The sequence below is a fragment of the Centropristis striata genome, chromosome 6 (genome assembly GCF_030273125.1).
Source record: "Centropristis striata isolate RG_2023a ecotype Rhode Island chromosome 6, C.striata_1.0, whole genome shotgun sequence".
NCBI classification, from domain to species: domain Eukaryota; kingdom Metazoa; phylum Chordata; class Actinopteri; order Perciformes; family Serranidae; genus Centropristis; species Centropristis striata.
The window spans coordinates 5303955-5324585 of record NC_081522.1 but is presented as its reverse complement, the minus strand read 5'-3'; the positions used below and the strand labels follow the sequence as shown (position 1 = coordinate 5324585).

General features: G+C 38.6%; 2 protein-coding genes across 2 annotated transcripts; both read left to right on the top strand.

Moving 5' to 3' along the window:
- The first annotated feature begins 986 nt into the window (after positions 1–986).
- pclaf (PCNA clamp associated factor) lies at positions 987–3672 on the top strand. The gene is made up of 4 exons (XM_059335633.1): positions 987–1143; positions 2160–2240; positions 2344–2524; positions 3497–3672. Exons 1-4 carry the CDS (start codon positions 1098–1100, stop codon positions 3534–3536), a joined length of 348 nt encoding a protein of 115 aa, XP_059191616.1. The 5' UTR covers positions 987–1097; the 3' UTR covers positions 3537–3672.
- Positions 3673–4707: 1035 nt separating this feature from the next.
- Positions 4708–20422, top strand: LOC131973652 (L-fucose kinase). Its single transcript, XM_059335703.1, has 22 exons — positions 4708–5163; positions 6646–6797; positions 6991–7041; positions 7130–7328; positions 7437–7534; positions 7669–7749; positions 8385–8504; positions 9129–9300; positions 10976–11082; positions 11167–11268; positions 11934–12107; positions 12257–12330; positions 12960–13315; positions 14016–14250; positions 14331–14497; positions 14902–15129; positions 15213–15356; positions 16495–16614; positions 16707–16894; positions 17784–17883; positions 18682–18905; positions 19482–20422. The coding sequence occupies exons 1-22, from the start codon at positions 5082–5084 to the stop codon at positions 19551–19553; spliced, it is 3246 nt and encodes a 1081-aa protein (XP_059191686.1). The 5' UTR covers positions 4708–5081; the 3' UTR covers positions 19554–20422.
- Positions 20423–20631: the final 209 nt, after the last annotated feature.

Below are 20631 nucleotides of genomic sequence, written 5' to 3'. Positions count from 1 at the left end.
ATATCGTTATCGCAAAAAATATTCTGAAATATTGTGATATTCTTTTAGGGCCATCTCTGATATAACATAATACAAAATATAATACTGTGTTGGACTGCTGTACAGTTAGTGCATAAAATACATAAAATTGAAAAGTGGATGGATTTAAAACACCAAATCATAGTTTATTATACAGTTTGTTTAAAATGTGTTCTGCCTTACAAAGCCTAACTGCAGTAACTACATTTTTGGTCAAATTGAGTTATAACTAAAAATGAAAACATTGATGTCTGTTTTATCTTGTGACAAAGTTTTAGATTTAAATTTTGCTTTATTTCAGAGAAATAATGATATAAAAAACACAAAATCCAACTCAAAACCAAGCAGCAATTGCACTTACCATGCTCTGCTTTGGATATATATACTAATTTAAACACAAAAATAATAGAAATTATAAGTTTATTTGAAAGGGAAATTATTATCTAGATAGTGATGAAGTAAAAAAAATGTGCGATAAAGTTATATTAAGACTAAAATAGAAAATTTCTTTATAATATTAAGTCTAAGATATGCACATATTTGAATAGAGTTACTTTTAAATACACTGATAACAAAATCAATTTGAAAATGTTTACTCACTGAAAACAAAATATAAAAGCTGAAAGAAGACAACAACATTGTTGTTACTCCACTCTGTTTTTGCATTACTATTAGAACATTTTATAGTAATGCAGTAAAGCAGAGTGCAGTAACTACGTTTTGGGGGTCAAAGGTCAAATAAATCCTCATGATTTTTGAACATAAAAATGATAATATCGAAACATGTAGAAATAAGTGTCATATCAGTTATCTACATGTAACCAATTTGGCTGGCCAGTTAAAAAAAACTTTAAATTAGTTTTTCAATTGTAGTAAACCTGTTGGAGGCTGTATAACGAGCCACCTGATGGGGGCAGCATTGTGCCGTCGCTGCGTCCAGTCTGCGAGAATATTAGAAACAGAAGAAGAAATCTCCCGCCCCATCCGCTATTCTTTTTAAACCAAGGCAGGACTTCTCTCATTTACTTTATCAGCGTAGTCGGTGCTGTAACCCTCTGCCTTAACATCCCGCAACAAAGATGGTCAGGACGAAAGCCGACAGTGTCCCCGCAACATACAGAAAAGGTACAGTAAAATATTACAGATACTTATTACGAATTTACCTGAAAATGGCAGATGTTTGTGTGGGTATGACTGTTTTTTCATGTAGTCTGACAGGTTGGGAGCGAACCGAGACGGTCAAAGCAGACCGAGTAACCTTAACAGAGAAGTTTCCCCAGAATACTTCTTTCACATAAATAACAATACTGACATTTTCATAAATGTTGGGATTTCACTCGGGTGCATATCACTCAGTTAAACCGGGATCAGCTTCCACAACAACAGCCTCCCGCCAACACGGAGGCTGGGTTAGTTTCCTTCTTGCTTCCTCTGAACAGCTGAAGAGATTATTTAACACGTTGTAAATCGTGTTATCACCACAAATCGCGCCGTTTTTCTTAATCGAACTATTCATCTCATTATCTTGATTAATCTGACGAGACAAACTTTTACTTTGTCTTTTCCAGAAGTTAGTGTCTTACATTCTGCAAACTGGCGCCAGTTTTTAGCGCCGTTGTGCGGCTTTGCGCGGACCTCGAACCAAACCTCTTTAAGAAGATACATCATTTAACTATTTTTTTGTTGTCCTCAAAGCCACGCGGGTCACAGGGCAGAGTGGATCATACCATTTTAACACAATATTTCTTCTGATAAATTCGGCGTACATTTCAACCGCCGTTCAACACTTTAGTTAATAAAAACAGAACTTGTAAAACCAGGGTTAGGTATTGTTTTGTATTAAAAAAAAAAGGCACATTTATCCATTTATTGTGATCATGAATACTTTTAGACTCACGCGGATACTGTCAGACTGGAGCTTAATTTCCTTTTTTAAACGGGCTTTCAGAAGCTAATTTATCTCACGGTTTCTATTTCTAAGTTGAATCCAAATGACATGCTTTTATCTGTCTTTTGAGTTTCTCAGCCGTGTGTAATTATGTGTCATCTTATTGCTTTTAATATTGTCTCAAGTATGACAGCCTGTTTTCCTGGATTGTTGTGATTATGCATATGGTCATCCAGTGTTTTTGTGTTTGCAGCTGTTGCAGCGGCTGCACCCCGGAAGTCTCTGGGTGCCAGTTCATCTAATTCCTCCTGCAGCAGCCAGGCATCCACTCCTGGTCAGTCACTGCAACCAATGCCAGCCTCTGGCACAACATCCATACAAAGTACCTGGTGTGATGGAGTTGATAATAAGGTTATATATTTTTTTAATATTCACAGCTAAGGGCAAATATGCTGGGGGTAACCCAGTGTGTCCCCGTCCCACACCGACCTGGCAGAAGGGCATCGGGGACTTCTTTGGTGGTCCCCCAAGAAAGCCAGAGAAGGAGAACCAGATGCCCCAGGAGGTAGAGGACAATGAAGAGGCCGGAGGCAGTGGGATGTCAAAGGCCAGCAGGAAGTATGTTAGCTGGCTGCTGAAGCCACATTATTTGCAAGAATACTTTATGCTAATAATAGAACTGCAGAGATTTTAACCTGGAGGTTTTCTTCTCCTTGTCTGGTCCTGTTTTAGTCAGGAGCTTTAACGCTTAGATTAAGACTTAACCTAAAGCTCTAAATTTTCTTTCTTCTGGAGACAGGTTGGTCAGCTCCAACAGACTTGTCTAATGATTGGGTTGCAATTAACAATCCATGGATTGATTGTTTCAACAACAAATTTTTGAGTTGCTTGTTTTGTCCAAGCAACAGTCAAAAACCAGTTTAGTCATTCAATTATAATGGCAGTTGATGACGTCAATGGAATTTTGTAGAGGGAAAAGGATCATTTTGTTCAAATGGCAGAAAACGGCGAAAAGTATCCAACCAGCAAAGTTAAGAATGCGTGGGGATTTTCTGTTAATATAATATATAATTGATTATCAGTATTCACAGAGCTGTCATGATTAATCAGCTAATCTTTGCAGCTCCAGAACAGATTCAGTTTTTCTCATATTTCTCAAATGAGAAATTGTTCAGTGGTAATTTAAGGACTTGTCTGCTGTTTAATCTCAGAACCTTGACGCCACAATTTTCTAATGCATAAGACTATAAGTAATGAACTTTCCAGTATTGAAAACTAAATGTTTTGTCAGATTTTTAGTCTACTTCTGATGCAGAAGTTTCCTGCACTGGGTCATAATTGTAATGGTATGCATTTTACTTTGCAAGGGGTTTTGTAGAACACTATTATTATTATTATTATTATTATTATTATTATTATACAGAGGAAGTTTGGGTATTCAACACTTGTGCTTTCTGTCTGAATATATTAATTGCAGAGACTAATTTAAACTATTCCATAGTTGTACAGATGTATGCTAACTTAAATTAGTTTCCTTTCATTTAGAAAAGAAAAGCTGTTAAACCACATGTTTTATTTTGCTGTGTGCAGGTCCAGACCGCTGCCTGCTGAGGATGAGGATGATGAATAAAGACAATTGATAACTGAATGGTTAAGAGTCGTGTTTGGTTCCGCCAGCTTCGTGGCATTCTTATTGTACATCTGTATATATAATTTCTGTTGAATTCAATTTGTATAGTTCAATAAACATGATTTTAACATTTTTACCTGAAGAGTTTTGTCTGTGATGTGCTGCTTCACAATATTGTTTGGTGTTGCTTATGATCAGAGAACGACCTTGGGTTGTGTTCCTTAACATTGTTGTAGTTGGCAATCAAGCTAAAACCCAGATATTGAGTTTATGAATGTGTGCATTTGACTAAAAGAAGTATATCCTCATCTTTGAGAGGCTCAAATCCAACTGATATTTTTCTTAAAAATCAACGATTAATTATTTGGATTAATTTGCAGGCAATGTCTTTGCTTCGTTCAGACTTTCTCTTCTCAGAAACTAGCAAACCCATAAGATGGTAAAACAAATGTATATATTGCAGATTAAAACATTACATAGGATAATAATAAAGGCTTATAAGCAGCAAGTAGAATGTGCAAAACAGGACATTTACAGTATCTACAAAGTACATATCAAATGCTGAAGTGCAAATAACTTACTAAAAACATGACTGAAAGGGGCTCCCATTGTGAGACAAATGTTGATTTTGATTCATTTTTTTTTAATTGTTTTTTTTTACTTCACCAAAATAAATGTATATTTAAAAAAAGTTCCTCAATATTAAAACGGTCTTTAACTTAACTTACTTATTCTAAGTAAGTTGTTTACTCAAGTATTGTACTTAAGTACACTGTTGAAGTACTTGTAGGCTACTTCAGTATTTAAATTTTTCTGCTGCTTAATATTATTCTAATATATTTTAGAGGTAAATGTCATACTTTTTTTTACTTCATTGACTAACCCTAAAAAACCAATTAGTTTATAAATGTGAATTTCCCATGACAGTATTGTTATTTAAATAAAAATCTGAATATTTCCTCCACCACTGAGTGAGCTCAACGATCATATTTGACTCCGCCCTGCCGGGATGTCCCGGTAATGAAATTGATTGGACCAGATGTAGTGTTCGGGGACATAAGAGACCAAATCACAAGATGAATTAATTTTAATAAGCACTTTATTAATAAATAATTTCACCAGGGCAACTCTCAAAACCTCTCCGGGATATTCATCGTTAGCGAAACGGTTTAAAAAATAAGCGTAGTAGCCTAACTCTCTCTGTTTTACTATGTTATCCGTTAGCCAGCCGCCCAATCAAGAGGTCCAAAGGTTAAAATCAAACGTAAGGAGCCTACGGAAGCCGGCTGGGTCAAAGCGAAGCGAAGGGGCGAGTCAGAAAACAACACCACGGTGTGAATTCATTTATATGAACTGTTTAGCTATGCTAAAGTTATTGTCGCCAGCAGGTTAAACTATATTTACTTTTCTCCGCTATCCTCTTCAGATAAGGGCGCCCTGCTGCCTTTGTTTGTCAGCTGTCAAACGTGATCCATCTTGTTGGTAACAGTTATGATCCGTAGAGCGGGTTATAGATGTCATAACCAGTCGTGAAGCGTTAGAAAGATGTCCGACAGCGGCGGGTTCAGATGGACGGTGGTCGTTCTGACCTGCCAACACAAAGACAGCGTCTACTCCTTCCAGAGAGGTGGGTACTCTGAGCTTGTATACGATCTTTGGAGCTTTTCTTCGACAGTTACTCTGATTGACTCCTTCTAGTGAGGTGTGTATCATCTTGTTTCTACACGATCTTTGCGCCTTTCTCCTCTGCAGTGCAGTTACAATGATTGGCCTGAGAGTGGCGCTGCTGGACATAGGGCTAATTAATTATTTATACATTTACAAACGTCATTTAAGTTAATATTAGATTAAAAAGTAAGAAAATGCCGCTTATGAAATAATTCTCAATAAACAAACCAATCAACAACAGCCACCTGAAATAAATTAATGTTAATTCTTATATTTATTTATTTCATTTTACTATATTTTTATTGCTTCATTTTTTTTTTTATTTCAGGACATATCCCATAGCCATGTTTATTTATTTCATATGCTTATTTATTTATTTAATAGTTTATATTATATATTTTATTTTTTATTGACTTTGATGTCATTTAGGCCTATTTGTTTAAATGTTTCAAACCAAACCTACATTAAACACGGATAAGCTATTTTAAATGCAGTGCATTTTAATTATTTTAAAGAAAATATATTTATTAGGTAAATATATGTCTCTAAGGGCGTCCCGGTGGCTCACACTGGTAGAGCGCTTACCACATGGCCGTGTGCTTACTGCAGCGGACCCGGGTTCGAATCCGGCCTGAGGTCCCTTTGCTGCATGTCTTCCCCTCTGTCTCCCCCTTTCTATCTGTCTCTATCAAATAAAGCAATAAAATGCCAAAAAAAATAATCTTTAAAAAAAAAAAAATATGTCTCTAATGTTGGGCAACTAAGAACATTTACTCAACTTGAATAGCTTTGAGGTACTTTTACTAATTATGAATAATGAACTAAATAATGAACTAAAATTGATAAGCAGCAAGTTTTGGGTGTTGCTGTAGCTGACATGACAGACTTGTTGCCCTGAAAGCAACACATTTTGCTCTCTGGATTCTTTGTGTTGAAAAAAAAAAGTTTAAACTTTTGAAACAGCTTGTAGTTATATTTGTATATCCAATCCAATCCCCTTTATTTATATAGCACAATTTTAGCAAACACAAGGTTTCCAAAGTGCTGCACAAACAATAAATACATAACACAATACAAAGAGATGTAGTAAACAATAGATCAGTAAGATGCAATAAATTAAAAATGGGATAAAAATAAATAAAATAAAATGTAAAATGTACTGCCCGCACAAAATAAAATATGCATGAATACAATAAAAACAAAAAAACATAAAATCATAAAATCAACATAAAATCAACACTCTACGTGGTGTTAAAAGCCAACGAGAAGAGGTGGGTTTTAAGAAGAGATTTATATATATATATATATATATATATATATATATATATATTTGTTGCAACATAACATTTCAGAAAAAAAAATCTTTACAGTTTGTAATGACCTGAGAGGAATATTGCAGAAATTTACAGTATGAACTACATTTTGTTTGTTTGTGTGTCAGAGCTGGAGCTGCGACAGCAGCGTGGCTCTATCTCTCAGGGTGCGTTGGTTTTAACTGTGCGGGACCGCCAGGAGCCGCTGGGCAGCGGAGGTGCAACGATGAACGCCCTGCTGGTCGCTGCTGAACACCTGAGCAACAGAGCCGGACACACTGTATGAGTACACACAGCGCTGACTGTTCACATTACAACTATTGATTATTTTCATTAATCATTTAATCTGCAGATTATTTGCTTGCTAAATCCCTTTAGTGTCTGAAAATAGTGAAAATAGTTTATTTCCCACAGCCAAAGTTAGTGACAAAGAAAATCAATTGTTTTATTTTTTATTTTTTTCAAATCCTCAGGTGGTGACAGCTGATGTTCTGGATGAAGCTCACATCCTCATCCTCCACACGGTGAGTCCAGCAGCAGCATGTTCACCTCTCCAGATGCTGGTTTTTTTCCCTCTTCAGGCCGTGCAGATGTTTATTTTTCCTCTTGTAGGGTCGTGACTTCCCCTGGAGCTCCTGCAGCAGAGCGTTCTGCTGGCTGCCTTCAGAGAAACCCGACCAGACCGTCCAGGCTCCGGTCTGCTGTCTGGACCTCCTGCTGGACTGCCTCAGTACCCAGATCTGTCCTGGTTCTCCTCCCGGTGTTTGGGTCTGCAGCACCGACATGATCCTCAACATCCCTGCAGACTTCTGTTAGTGTATCAACTATCATTTACTGAGGTTGGAGTATTATAAAGTCACTGACAGTTAAATCAGAGATACACGTCAGCTAATACTCCGAACTTTCTTCTGTGTGTTAGTTTTGTCCTGGGAGGGTTTCTCTGGAGTTCGGGTTGTGTCACTGCCGGGCGATATCTCCTACGCAGCCAATCATGGAGTCTACCTGTCCGACCAACAGGTTCTAATTTTATATCAACTCTCATCTATTAATCCATGTCTTTATTTTATTTATATATTAATGTCACATGTGACATTTTTAATTGTTTGAATGAAATGAATCCAGACTGAAGGTGCGTTTGTTTCGTCTTCCAGGGTCAGGTCAGGGACATCATCTACAAGGGAACAAAGGAGCAGATTCAACAGGCTGTGATGCCTGATGGGAAAGTGCCACTGGTGCGTCCTCCTTGTCTGTCCCGTGTAGTGCTGAAAATCCTTCAGAATTTATCTTTTGTCATTTACGTTTAACCTCCTGTGACCCTGCGTCCTCACATGTGGACATTTCATTTTAGGTTTTCTGGACCTTATACTTAATTCTGCTTAACTATAACATGTTGTCCTCAGTAGTACACACTCTAGAAAAAGCACAATACACCAATCAGTGTAAAAATCAGATGGCAGCATCTTGGTAAAGTCAATCAAAAGACAAATGTGGACCAGGTACAAAAGCTGATCAGATTTTATGGTTAAAACTTGCTTATTTGTGCTTAATAATGTTTGTAGTTTGATATTGAGAACGAATAGACTTTTACTAACGTTCCTCCAAAGAGAGGGTGTAAATGTAAGGAAATAAAAAGTTTTATACACTGGTGAATTTATTTTGTTATATAGTAAAATTAACCCTTTTTCCCCAAGAACTACTTCCTGTTCAAAGACAATGCTTAGTTTTTGTACTTACCAGGTCCTACAAATCCAAAATATCTAGGAGAAACGAACAAGACATACCAAACGAAAGCTTGGGTCTCAGGAGGTTAAGTTTATCCTTAAGAAATGTGCATTCATAAACTCAGTTTATTCTGGTGTGTCTGCAGGTGTCTGGTCCAGTCTTCTTTAGCAGGTCTGTATCAGAGAAGTTGCTTCAGACTCACGTCTCTCCACCACTGGATGGCTGCACCTATCTGGGCCTGGACTCTGGAGCTCCGCCCCTCCAGGTACCGGTCCATCTGTGTCCAGGGGCGGTTCTAGACCAGTGTTCCTGTGGGGGCCAAGGAGGGGCCAGTGTTTAATCAGAGGGGAACTTTAGAAAATGGCAAATGTGATATTTAAGCATTCAAAACCTTTATTTTAGCTTATTTAAAAATCTCATTTAAATATATTTGGAAGATACATATACACTGATTGAAACAATGAGACTTACCAACAATAACACATATTTTCGTAACACAATGAAATTTGTCATTTTTGTGCAAAATTAATTTTTTTTTTTTTTTGAAAGTGCAGTACAGTGAGAATTATCTTTTTTTTCCTATATACAAAAGCTTTTATTGCACAATTAAACTATTATACAATATACACATTCTGGGTTCCTTTTCTGTATAGTGAGATATTGTTTGAACAAAAAATAGGTGAGAATTGTTCTGTCATTCATCGTTATAAATTGATCATTTTATTATTAATTTGACACAGGGGCCACAGCAGGGGCCCAGGGCTTCTTCACAGGGGCAGTGGCCCCTGGAGGCCCCTGTGTAGAACCGCCACTGTCTGTGTCTGTCTTTCTGATCATGCAGAACAACAACAGTGTTTTCCTCTTTCATACCTTCATTTCCTTCCATTAGATCTCTCTGTTCCTGGATGTGTTGAAGTGTCTCTGCTCAGATGTGACTCATGATCAGTTTGTGAGTCAGGAGAGTGCCGGCTGCAGTTCGGCTGCCGGGCAACAGGGGGCAGCGGTGAGGAGCGGCAGGATGGAACTGTGGAGGATCCTGAGAGGAGCTCCACTCAGTTTGGGTGAGTGTCTCTGCCCTGGACTGTCCCTCTTTTTCTTTTCTTTTTTTTAACTTTGTTCATTAAGTTTTTTCACAATAAAACACAGACATACAGGAACACTCAGAACAGAATCCCCACCCCAGAAAGCGAAAACAAATATATAGATAGATAAACAACAATAATAATAATGATCAATAGATGACTCAATCTAAGACAATATAAGTTAAGTATGTTGTAAAAGAGGACATCTATAAACATAAAAAAGGAGAGAATTTTACAGGAAAACAAAACAAAAAAAAACAAGCAAAAAACATTAGAAAAGTACAGTACATACTGAATAGTATTTAAGCGGGTTGTCATCTCAGCACAATGGACTGTCCCTCTTTAACCCTCTGATTTTTCTTTAAAAGATTGCCAAAAATACATTGTTAAAGAAACTGTAAAAACGGGAATTATTGTTGAAATTTGAACTTTTTACACAGAGCAGAGAGGAGGGGACAGGAGAGGCTGTAAGTAGTTTGTAAAAATGCATGTTGAGTTTTTCTCTACAATATTTAGGACACTTGTGGAAACTTGGGAAAGTGTTCTTTACATACATTCCATTTTATTCTCATTTTTTAAAAAAGAAGAAAACTCAAAAGAGAAATTCAACTAGCATTTTTTCTTCGTTATGATGTATGGCATTCTAACTGTATTCTGCTCAAGAGACATTTCTGGGTTGTTCCCACTTCTAGCCATAATTTTGCTGATTCCACAGAGCTGCAGGACTTATATTGTAGTGAAATACAAGGCCACAGTGAGTAAAATGTAATAAGTGCAAAAACTCCCTGAATCAGCTTGTGGGGGTTCAGAGGCTGAAATCTATCCGTCTCTCTGCTGTGTTCTGTTTCTTTACACTGGAGCTACATTAATTCCTTCAGGGTTCTGAGTCAGTACCTCAGCAGCTCCACTGGACTTGAAAGTATTTCTACGCTGTGATATTGCTTCTTTTACGTCTTCTTATAACACAAGAAGTCTCAGTCTCTGTGTTTTTGACCTTCAAGTCTCATATTGGAACCTGATGGTTCCAAACTAGTAGTAACTTTTACCACACCCTCTAAAACAGCTATTCTCAACCTTGGGGTCGGGACCCCAATTGGGGTCGCAAGATGATTTCTGGGGGTCGCCAAATCATTTTGGAAGTCAGCTCTGTCTCCACTGTGTTAAAGTATTCATGTGTTAATGTGTTTTAGTCTTTTTGGTCACTTAATGTCTTTTTTTTCATTTTGTGTGTTATTTGGTAATTTTGTGTCTTTTTTGATCATTTTGTGTCTTTTTTGGTAATTTTGTGTTTTTTTTTGTCATTTTGTGTCTTTTTTTAGTCATTTTGTGTTTTTTGGGGTAATTTTGTTCCTTTTTTGGATCATTTTGTGTCTTTTTTTGGTCATTTTGTGTCTTTTTTGGTCATTTTGTGTCTTTTCTGGTCATTTTGTGTCTTTTTTGATCATTTTGTAGTCAATTTGTGTCTTTTTTGTTCATTTTGTTTCCTTTTTTTGGTCATTTTGTTTCTTTTTTGGGTGATCTGAACTGTGCGTGTGAGATTCTGTTCAGTGAGTGGGGGTCGCGGACAACATGCATGTTAAATTGGGGGTCGCGACTCAAAAAGGTTGAGAACTACTGCTCTAAAAGACTCATCTGTATATCTTTTCTCTGACAGTTTATGTCCCCGAAGGCCGTTACGACTACCTGACTCTCTCCGGAAAGCAGCATGTCGAGCGGCTGCGCTGTGATTGGACGGACAGAAACACTCTGTCTCACATCCAGGTGACACTTCCTGTTCCTCAGCATCCGTCATCATTATAATGTGCTGGTCAGGTCCTCAGTTCTCACTGCAGTTTCCTGTTTCAGAGAGAGAGCGAGGTGGCTGAAGGAGGTCGAGTGATCAACAGCGTTCTGGAAGGAGGCGTGGCCGTGGCGTCCGGAGCATTGGTGCAACACTGCCACCTGCAGGTCAGGAGTTTACTGCTGATGTTCAGTCAGTTAACCCTTTGATGCACAACATGGGTCAAAAATGACCCGCATTCATTCCCCATGTTATTTATTGCTTGCTGTGTGTTTCTGTGCTCTATCTTTTGATATCAACTTTATTTTTATGATTGAATATTCTAAATATTCTTTAAATATCTTGTTTTTGATAACAGCAAATCATTATTTTCATTTTGCTTCTCATAATTTATGAAGGAATTTTTTTTTTGTATTATTACATTGCTAACTACTTGGCTAAGTAGCTTGCTAAGCTAACTACTTAGCCAAGAAGTTAGCTAAGTAGTTAGCTTAGCAAGCTACTTAGCTAAAAACTTAGCCAAGAAGTTGGCTTAACAAGCTACTTAGCTAAAAAAAATGGATATGGCTCATTTTTCACCCATGTTGTGTATTAGAAGAGTAGTGACAGAAAAAGGGATTTTATTCAAAAAATAATAAAGGAAAACATGAAAATTAGGATTAATAATGATCAAAAACAAACTAATTGAGGAAAACCTGGAATACTGAATGATTAATTATTGCAAAGATGTAGAACATAAAACTGTCGGGTCACTTTAGACCCATGTTGTGCATCAAAGGGTTAATGCAGCTTTACTTTGTTACCTTTCTGACCATTCTGACCTCTCCATCAGGGTCCTCTGGACGTCCCGTCAGGTTGTTTACTGTCCGGTCTTGAATTGATGACATCACAGTGTATCAGGCAGCTGAAGCTGGCTGATGACATCATCCTCCAGGCACATCGTATTGAGGTTGGGGAACTGAAGCTGAATGTTTACACGGTTACAGGAGCGCAGGACTACCTGGAGGTACAAAACACACATTTAACTCAAGAGATGCTTAAAATATTTCTCTAGAACTTTCAAACACATGTCATGGTCTTCTTCCACTGAGGAGACACTAGGAAACTAAGGCATGAAGATCTGACTTGAATCTTTTGTCTCCTCCTTCCCTTAAGGTCTCCTCTGATGACAGCAGCGCCTCCTTCCTGAACCAGAGATGGAGCCTTTTTTACAGCAGAACAGGAATCCAGTAAGCCTAACCTAATCCTTCAACCTTTTATTTTGTGATTAACATTTTTTATTTCCATTTTCATTCTAAAACAATAAAATTAAAATTAAAAATAAATAAAAAACACCCCCCCCAACAACAACAACAACAACAACAACCAAACACCATCACAATCAGTGCTAATCCTTTTCTGGTTACAATCATCTTTCACAATCATCTCAATTACTTAATTAGAAAAAAATTTGAAAAAACAAAACAACAACTAACGTCTCTCCACTATATAACCCCCTTCAGGGCCCTTTTAGAAAGCGTACATATTTACCCCATTTTGCTTCATATAGATCCAGTCTACCCAGTTGTTTACATGACATTTTTTCGAATGCTGCAACTCTTGACATCTCAACAGCCCATTCTAAGTATATATTCCAAGTATTTGTCTGCCTATCATAATACTAATTTGGACAAAGCTTATAATATGTTTATCCTGTCCTGTCAAAACTGAAAGATCACTCAAAACAAATAATCTTGGACTAAATGGAATTTGCATCTCTGCAATCTCACATAGATTATCAGAAATACTGACCCTTCAACCTTTTATACATATTAATTAATTTAAAAAAACATAATCCTCTCCTCTTCTCTCCTTTCAGGCCGGAGGAGTTGTGGGTCAGAGGAGAACAGCGCTCCCTCCTGGAGGCTCGTCTCTTCCCCGTCTTCCACCCTAGAGGAGGCGCTGTGGGTCTGGAGGGAGGTGTGGGCTGGCTGCTGGGTGGTGCCGGCTGTCTGCAGAGGTGGAGGGAGGCGTGGAGGCTCTCTTTAAAGGATGTGATGTCACTCACCTGCCAGGACGCGGAGCTACAGTGGAGGGAGGAGTTACTGTTCCTGGCAGGGAGGAGGAGAGTGATGGATACTCTGAGAAGTCGCACAGACGTCTGCCTGCTGCCTTGCTTCAGGGCTGCGGTGCTGGGAGGCCAGCAGGTGGCGCTGCTGGAGACACTGGACAGCAGTGAGTCACCATAAAATAAAAAACTATTTATCTACATTCTTTCCCCATATTTTTTATTATAATAGGTGTGTTTCCACTGAGTACCAAAGGAGTTTGAATGTGACAGAACAGAAAAAAGCGACTAGCGACAAATTTAGCGACTTTTTCTGGTGCTATTGGAGACTTTTGAAGACTTTTCCTCCTCTTAACGAGTAGCAGGCGCCGTCCCAAAGCACTCACAAGGCCCAGTCCTCCCGCAGCAGTCTCTCCCAGCTGCAATCATAGCAGGAGATATTAACCCCTCAGCATCTAGTTTGCACCAGTCTGCAAATGAATCACACATGCTCGAAATTGCCACCTCAACCGTATCCAATCAGAGCTGACTAGTTAGTAGTGGCTCAGTAGCAGCTCAGAAAAGTATATATACTATATATATACCTAATAATACACCGTAATAAACTGTATTTATACGACACTTTTTAAATAACAAGTTTTTAAAAAACATTAAATGGACCAAAATACCCAAAACTAATATGAATCATTATGTAATGATAACTTAGACAATAATAACAACACAGATTGGCATGTGTACAGTGTACGAGCATTAATAAAGATTTCTTATTTATCTATTTATTAAATTATTATGTATAGTATTATATTGAGACTGTTTCAAAACTACTTGTAGCTGCTCTTCTTACATCCTGTTTTTCCTCTTTTTCAGTTGCAGCAGGTAGCAGGGAACAGGGGGCGGAGTCAGGATCAGATTTGGGCGTGGCTGCTCGCTGTCTCTCCTGTATTGCTGATGTGTTGGTGTGCATGGCGGGGGGGAGAGGGGGCCTGAGGAGTGGGCCTGCTGCAAACGAGGCCTGGAGCTCCGCTTACTCCCTGTTAGAGGAGGGTGACCTGAGGGGCGGGGTCAAAGCCCTGGCTACGCAGAGAGATAATTGGCTGAGCAGGTGAGAGTCACTCATCTGGTGTTTTCTGACTCTGTTTTCATGCTGGATGATGATGTGTTTCCTGTGATTGCCCCCTACAGGCCGGACCTGCTGGTTCGGGCGGCGCGTCACTATGAGGGCGCGGGACAGGTGCTCCTACGAAAAGCTGTGATGTCATCGCAGAGGTTCATCTCCATTGGCCAGGGTGAGGTCCCGCCCCTTGAGAAGTGGCAGGAAGTGGAGTGTCCGGCAAGACTGGACCTGGCAGGTGATTCAATTTTTATATTTTCATTTTGACTGTTTGTGGACTCTTGGTTTATTCCATAAAACTATAATTTTGAAGCTGCAACGATTAGATGAATAATAATTAATTCAGCTGAAAGAATATTATTCAGCAACTATTAGCTTTAAACACATTATGGCTTTAAATATGTGTCAGATTAATTCTTAGTACTTCTCATATGTAAAAATAATTTGATTTGTCCTACTGAAACTGGAGTTTGGAGATTTTTGTAGTTCCTCTTTCACAAATCTGTGATGAAAAGCAGTGAATTGTGATCTTTTCTAATCAGATATCCACTCTTTAACCTTTTACCACCTTTAAGTTGAGCATGAGTTAAGCATCCTCGAGCTATTGTGAACTCAGTAAAAAGCAGCATCTCTTTGTTCAAGGTGGCTGGAGTGACACGCCGCCCATCGCCTTCGAGCACGGCGGCTCTGTGACCAATGTTGCAGTGAAGGTTGATGGGAAACGTCCTATTGGTGCCAGAGCCCGTCGCATCAGAGAGCCCCGCCTCCTGCTGGTCAGCTACACAGGAGGGCGGGACAGTGGGGTTTCCACTGAGACTGTGTGTAACAACCTGGATGACCTGAGGGACTACTGCCAGCCTCATGCACCAGGTAGGAGGTTAAAGTTAAATGGAATAAACAGGGATAATGAAAGTTGTCTTGTATTTTAATGTGTATGTGTGTGTGTGTTACAGGAGCCCTGCTGAAGGCGGTGTGTGTGTGCAGCGGTCTGGTGTCTCTCTCCTCCCAGCATGCTCTGGGGGATCAACTGATGCAGCGGTGGGGAGGAGGGGTGGAGCTCCAAAGCTGGTCGCTGCTGCCCACCGGATCTGGACTGGGTGAGAAACCAAACACCAGCAAGCAGGAAATACTGCAGGAAAAAGACAAAATATATACCAATAAAAACAAATCTGACATAAAACAAAGAAACTACAAATAAAAAAAGACTATTAATAATAACGCATTATTAGTATTGGAGTATTTTTACAGTATGATATTAGTTGTTTTACTAAAGTTAAGGATCTGAGTACTTATTCCACCACTATGAGAGGGTCAGAGATGTATTATTTCCAAGCCCTGCAATACCAGGAGATGAGCAACAGGAGCCCCCTGAGCCAGCTGGTCCTGAGGCTGAGGTCACAAACCTACAGACACAGCCCAGGGACAGAGCACTGCACCAATCAGACCCAACCAAATTACAAAACAGCTAAAACAAGACTACATCACCTATTGGCAAACACAAACCAAAACACAGAGCAAAATGCAGTGCTACTTGGATCTGAAGCGACAGTACACCACAGCAGATTATTTGAGCACGGTGACGGATCCACAGCTGAGACGAACCTTGACAAAGTACAGACTGAGTGAACACAGGCTGGCTGTGGAAACAGGGAGGCACAGGAAGAGCTGGCTCCCTGCAGAGCAGAGGCTGTGCTGCCACTGCAGCCTCAGTCAGCCTGAGACAGAGCTACACTTCTTCACCAAATGTAAAAAATATGAACTAATTAGAGAAACATATTTCCAAAAATTTGAATCCGTCAAAAAAGGTTTTTTAAAATGGTCAGATGAGGAAAAACTGCCGCTCCTCCTCTGGGAAGAGTCACAGAGCTGTAGATTAGATTAGCAGCAGTCTATGTTTCTGCCTGTCACACACTGAGGGACAGCGAGTGACACACAGCTGTTGGTTGTTTTGTTTTTATTTTTTATTTAGTTTTTTCTTCTTTTTTTGCTGGGACAGTTAGATTGTATAAATTATATGTTGATTGTAATTCAATGATTGTAAATATTGCTTTCTTTTATTGTTATTCGTTTTTCTTTTCTTTTAAAATGAATAATAGAATTATAATAATTTAGTGTAAATATTGCTTTCAATATTCCTTACTGTTATCTTTTTCTGATGCTTGCTTTACAGTGTTATGTCATGCCAATAAAGCCAATTGAACTGAATTGAATTGAATATTATTTCTTGTCCTACAGGTACCAGCAGTATCCTGGCGGGGGCGCTGTTGGCTGCAATCTACAGGTGTACCGGTCGAAGCTACGACACAGACTCCCTCATCCACGCTGTCCTGTACCTGGAACAGATTCTCACCACAGGTACGTCTTTATTTCAGCAAAGTTGCCATGTTCACTCTGGAGTCAAGTATAAAAATCATTGGATTTAATTCCTACTTCCTCTTCTCCTCCAGGTGGAGGCTGGCAGGATCAAGTAGGAGGTCTGGTGGGCGGAGTGAAGGTGGGTCGTTCCAGAGCATCTCTGCCTCTGACAGTAGAGGTGGAACGTCTCAGTCCTCCAGATGATTTTCTGGTTTCTCTGGAGAAGCACCTTCTGCTGGTGTACACCGGCAAAACCCGCCTGGCTCGAAACCTCCTGCAGGTCTGTCTGTCTGTCTCACTGTCTGTGCTTACATGGAGTCTTTTACTCTATCCACATAAAGCAACTGTACACTACCAGACACATTTAGACACTAGCTGGTGAGCAGCTAAAGTGACTATAGTGATTATTCCCTCAGGAGTTGTTGGAGACTGAAAACAGAGCCAAAAGACAGCAAATATTAGACTTACATTCATCAAGTGGGCACAAACACAAAACTCCTCATGTATCATCATGTTGCTCTGTAACTGCCTGATGTAGAGTTCAACATATGAACTCGAAAGGTGATGATATGTGAATGTTATGTTCAGTCAGTGTGTAGTGGCAAAAATCGTTATATAAGATCACTGAGTCGTTGGAGTATAAGCAAAAGAGGTTTATTCTGATTGCAACCAGGAGAGCACAAGGTACAGTCAAAAAGTCTGCACAGAGTGAATCTGCAGACAAAGGGAGCTAACAGTTTTTATAGAGTTACAATACATGTGTGTGTGTGTTGGGAAGGAGGCACAGTCTTACGACCTTGAGGACTTGAGATAGCAGGCATTCTGCGCAAAAACAAGTAGCAACTGCGGATTGTATTCACATGAAAATGATATAGAGTTATGTGAAAATGATATGATATAAAGTTATGTGAAAATGATATAAAGTTATGTGAAAATGTTTATAAAGTTATGTGAAAATGTTCAGAAAGTTATGTGAAAAGGCATACGCATGGCACTTTGTCATAACATTTCCCCCTTTTGATCCGTAAGGATCAACCAGAGAAAAGATCAAACACAACCAACAAGGAAAACAAAAAAAAACCTGCTGTCCCCTGCACTACGGAAATAGAGGAGGAGCTCACAGCTGGAAAAAAACAAAAACAAAATGATGGTGGTGTTTTCTTCTGCAGGATGTGGTTCGTAGCTGGTACAGTCGTCTGCCCTCAATGGTCCAGAACGCCCAGCAGCTGGTGGCCAACTCAGAGGAATGTGCCAGAGCCTGTTCAGATGGTGAGACCACAACAGGGTCTCTCTTTCTCTCTCTTATCCATACTGCAATTCTTTCTACCTCTACAGTTTGCTATCACTTATTTTGAAGTTTAGTTTTTTGATCAAACCTCTTCATGTCAAACTGACTCTATGAATAAAACAGCTGTCTGTCCATCTTAGTCATAGTGGAAACCTGTGGTGTTAATTAGCTGTCGTGTAGTAGTAGTCAAGTCAAGTCAAGTCAAAGTTTATTTATAGAGCACATTTAAAAAACAACCTCAGTTGACCAAAGTGCTGTACAGTTATTAAAATAGAATACATCATACACATATAGGTATAAATAAAAACAATGAAAACAATAAAATACTAAAAACAGTAAAACAATAAAATAAAATAGTAATAAAAGCTCAACCCTCCCCCCACACATAAGACAGTCTGACACCATCACAACCTTCAAGTCACAACTCAAAACTCACCTGTTCAAACTGGCATACACTGTTTAACTGGACTCTACTTCACTTGCTTTTATCACATTGTCTTGTTTTTACCATGTTGTCTTGTTTTTTGCATGTTGTCTTGTTTTTAAAGATGTTTAAGATTTTAGACTTTGTAAGGTGACCTTGGGTGACATGAAAGGCGCCTATAAATTAAATGTATTATTATTATTATTATAATCCAAAACAGAGTTAGAGATAAAAAAAAATTAAAAAAAGACAAATAAAAGGGTAATGTAAGTAGTGTCCAAGGCACTATTTTTACAGTATTTTGCCAAACCCTACAGTTATCACAAATGTGAAAATCTGCCAAACCCACCTGCAGGTTCTCTGTCCAGGCTGGGCCTGTGTCTGGACCGCTCGTGGCAGCAGAAGAAGCTGATGGCTCCTGGTTGTGAGCCGGCCTCAGTGAGGGCCATGATGGAGGCCCTGAGGCCGCTGGTTCTGGGTCAGAGTCTGGCCGGGGCCGGAGGCGGGGGCTTCCTCTACCTGCTGACCCGGGAGCCTCAACAGCGGCAGGCTGTGCTGCAGGTCCTCAACAACACGCCGGTAAGCACAAACACTGATCAGGTCAATAAATCACAGACAACCCAGTGGTGTCAAACCACAGAAAGATCATTTTTGGTATACAGTACAGGCCAAAAGTTTGGACACACCGCCTCATTCAATGCGTTTCCTTTATTTTCATGACTATTTACATTGTAGATTCATCAAAACTATTAATGAACACATGTGGAATTATGTAGTTAACAAAAAAGTGTGAAATAACTGAAAACATGTCTTATATTCTAGTAAGCAAAGGGTGGCTACTTTGAGGAATCTAAAATACAAGACATGTTTTCAGTTATTTCACACTTTTTTGTTAAGTACATAATTCCATATGTGTTCATTCATAGTTTTGATGCCTTCAGTGAGAATCTACAATGTAAAGAAAACGCATTGAATGAGAAGGAAAAAGAAACTTCTCATTCAATGCGTTCAAAGAAAACGCATTGAATGAGAAGGTGTGTCCAAACTTTTGGCCTGTACTGTATTTATTCGCAAACTAGTTTGGTAAGTTAGTTAGTTCAGTTTCAGTAAAGTCATTAATATTAAATTAATTAGATACTGTGGTGTTTCTTTCAGGGCCTGGGAGACTTCAGTGCCCACTCAGTTGAGCTGGACATGGACGGGATTAAAGTCCTACCAACATCCTGAGGACACACACACACACACACACACACACATGTATAGTAATATTAATATTGTAGATACAGTACAGTGTCTATAAACTACAAGTTGTGTTATTGGATGTCATATTATCATTGGCTTAACAGTTGTCCATGAACATACAGTATATATGAGAGTATTTTTTAACTATATTTGAAAAATTAAAAATGTGAACTTATTCTTCAAGAACACTATTACAGCTCAAAAGAAATCACACTTTTTTCTCCATTGCCTCCAATAGTCAAAAGAATAAAAACCCATGATGTTTACTTGAACAATTTATCTTCATTAATGAAAAAAAAACAGACATTCAAGTGAAAAATTATGACTTTTGGTGAAGGAAGTTTGCTTTATTTTGAATGGTGCAGCTTGTTTTGTATTTCAGCTTTAATCATGAATGTAAATGCTTGATCAGTGTTAATCCATTGTCAGTGTTAGAAAGGACATTTAACTGACACTTTAATGTGTCCTTGTAAAGGACAAACTGGATAAAGGTTTAATTTAATAAAGGAAAATGAAATCATTCTAACCAGCCAGTGAAAGTGTGTGGAAAACCACAACTAATTTGCGATCAATAACATAATTTCAACAAGTAAATGATCCAAACTGTAGTGTGTAGTGTCTTAAGGGTTCACACTAATGTCAATGTGAAGGAATCTCTTTTTTTGTATTTTATGAATCTATTTTTGATATAAAGCTGTGAGATTCTGTCCAGTATGTGATCAAGAGTATTTAACTGTATTCAGTTTATAAATGAACAGAATAAATACTCAGAACAGAACCAAAAGATTGTTTTCGGGTGTTTTCAAGTTTGTGTCTAAAGATAACAGGAGAAGTTAGAGCATGAAAACAGGAGATGTTAAAAAAAACACATAAAAATAGACAATTCTAATTATTTATATTTTTTACTTCAGGCTCTGATAGCAGCTCTAAAAACACACTGAACATTGTTTTCGTGTCTGTGTTCATAGTGATGAAGGAACTATATTGCTATAAAACACATATGACCGGACTTATTAAATCATTTCTACAGATATTTGATATTTTTTCTATCAAATAGAAAAGT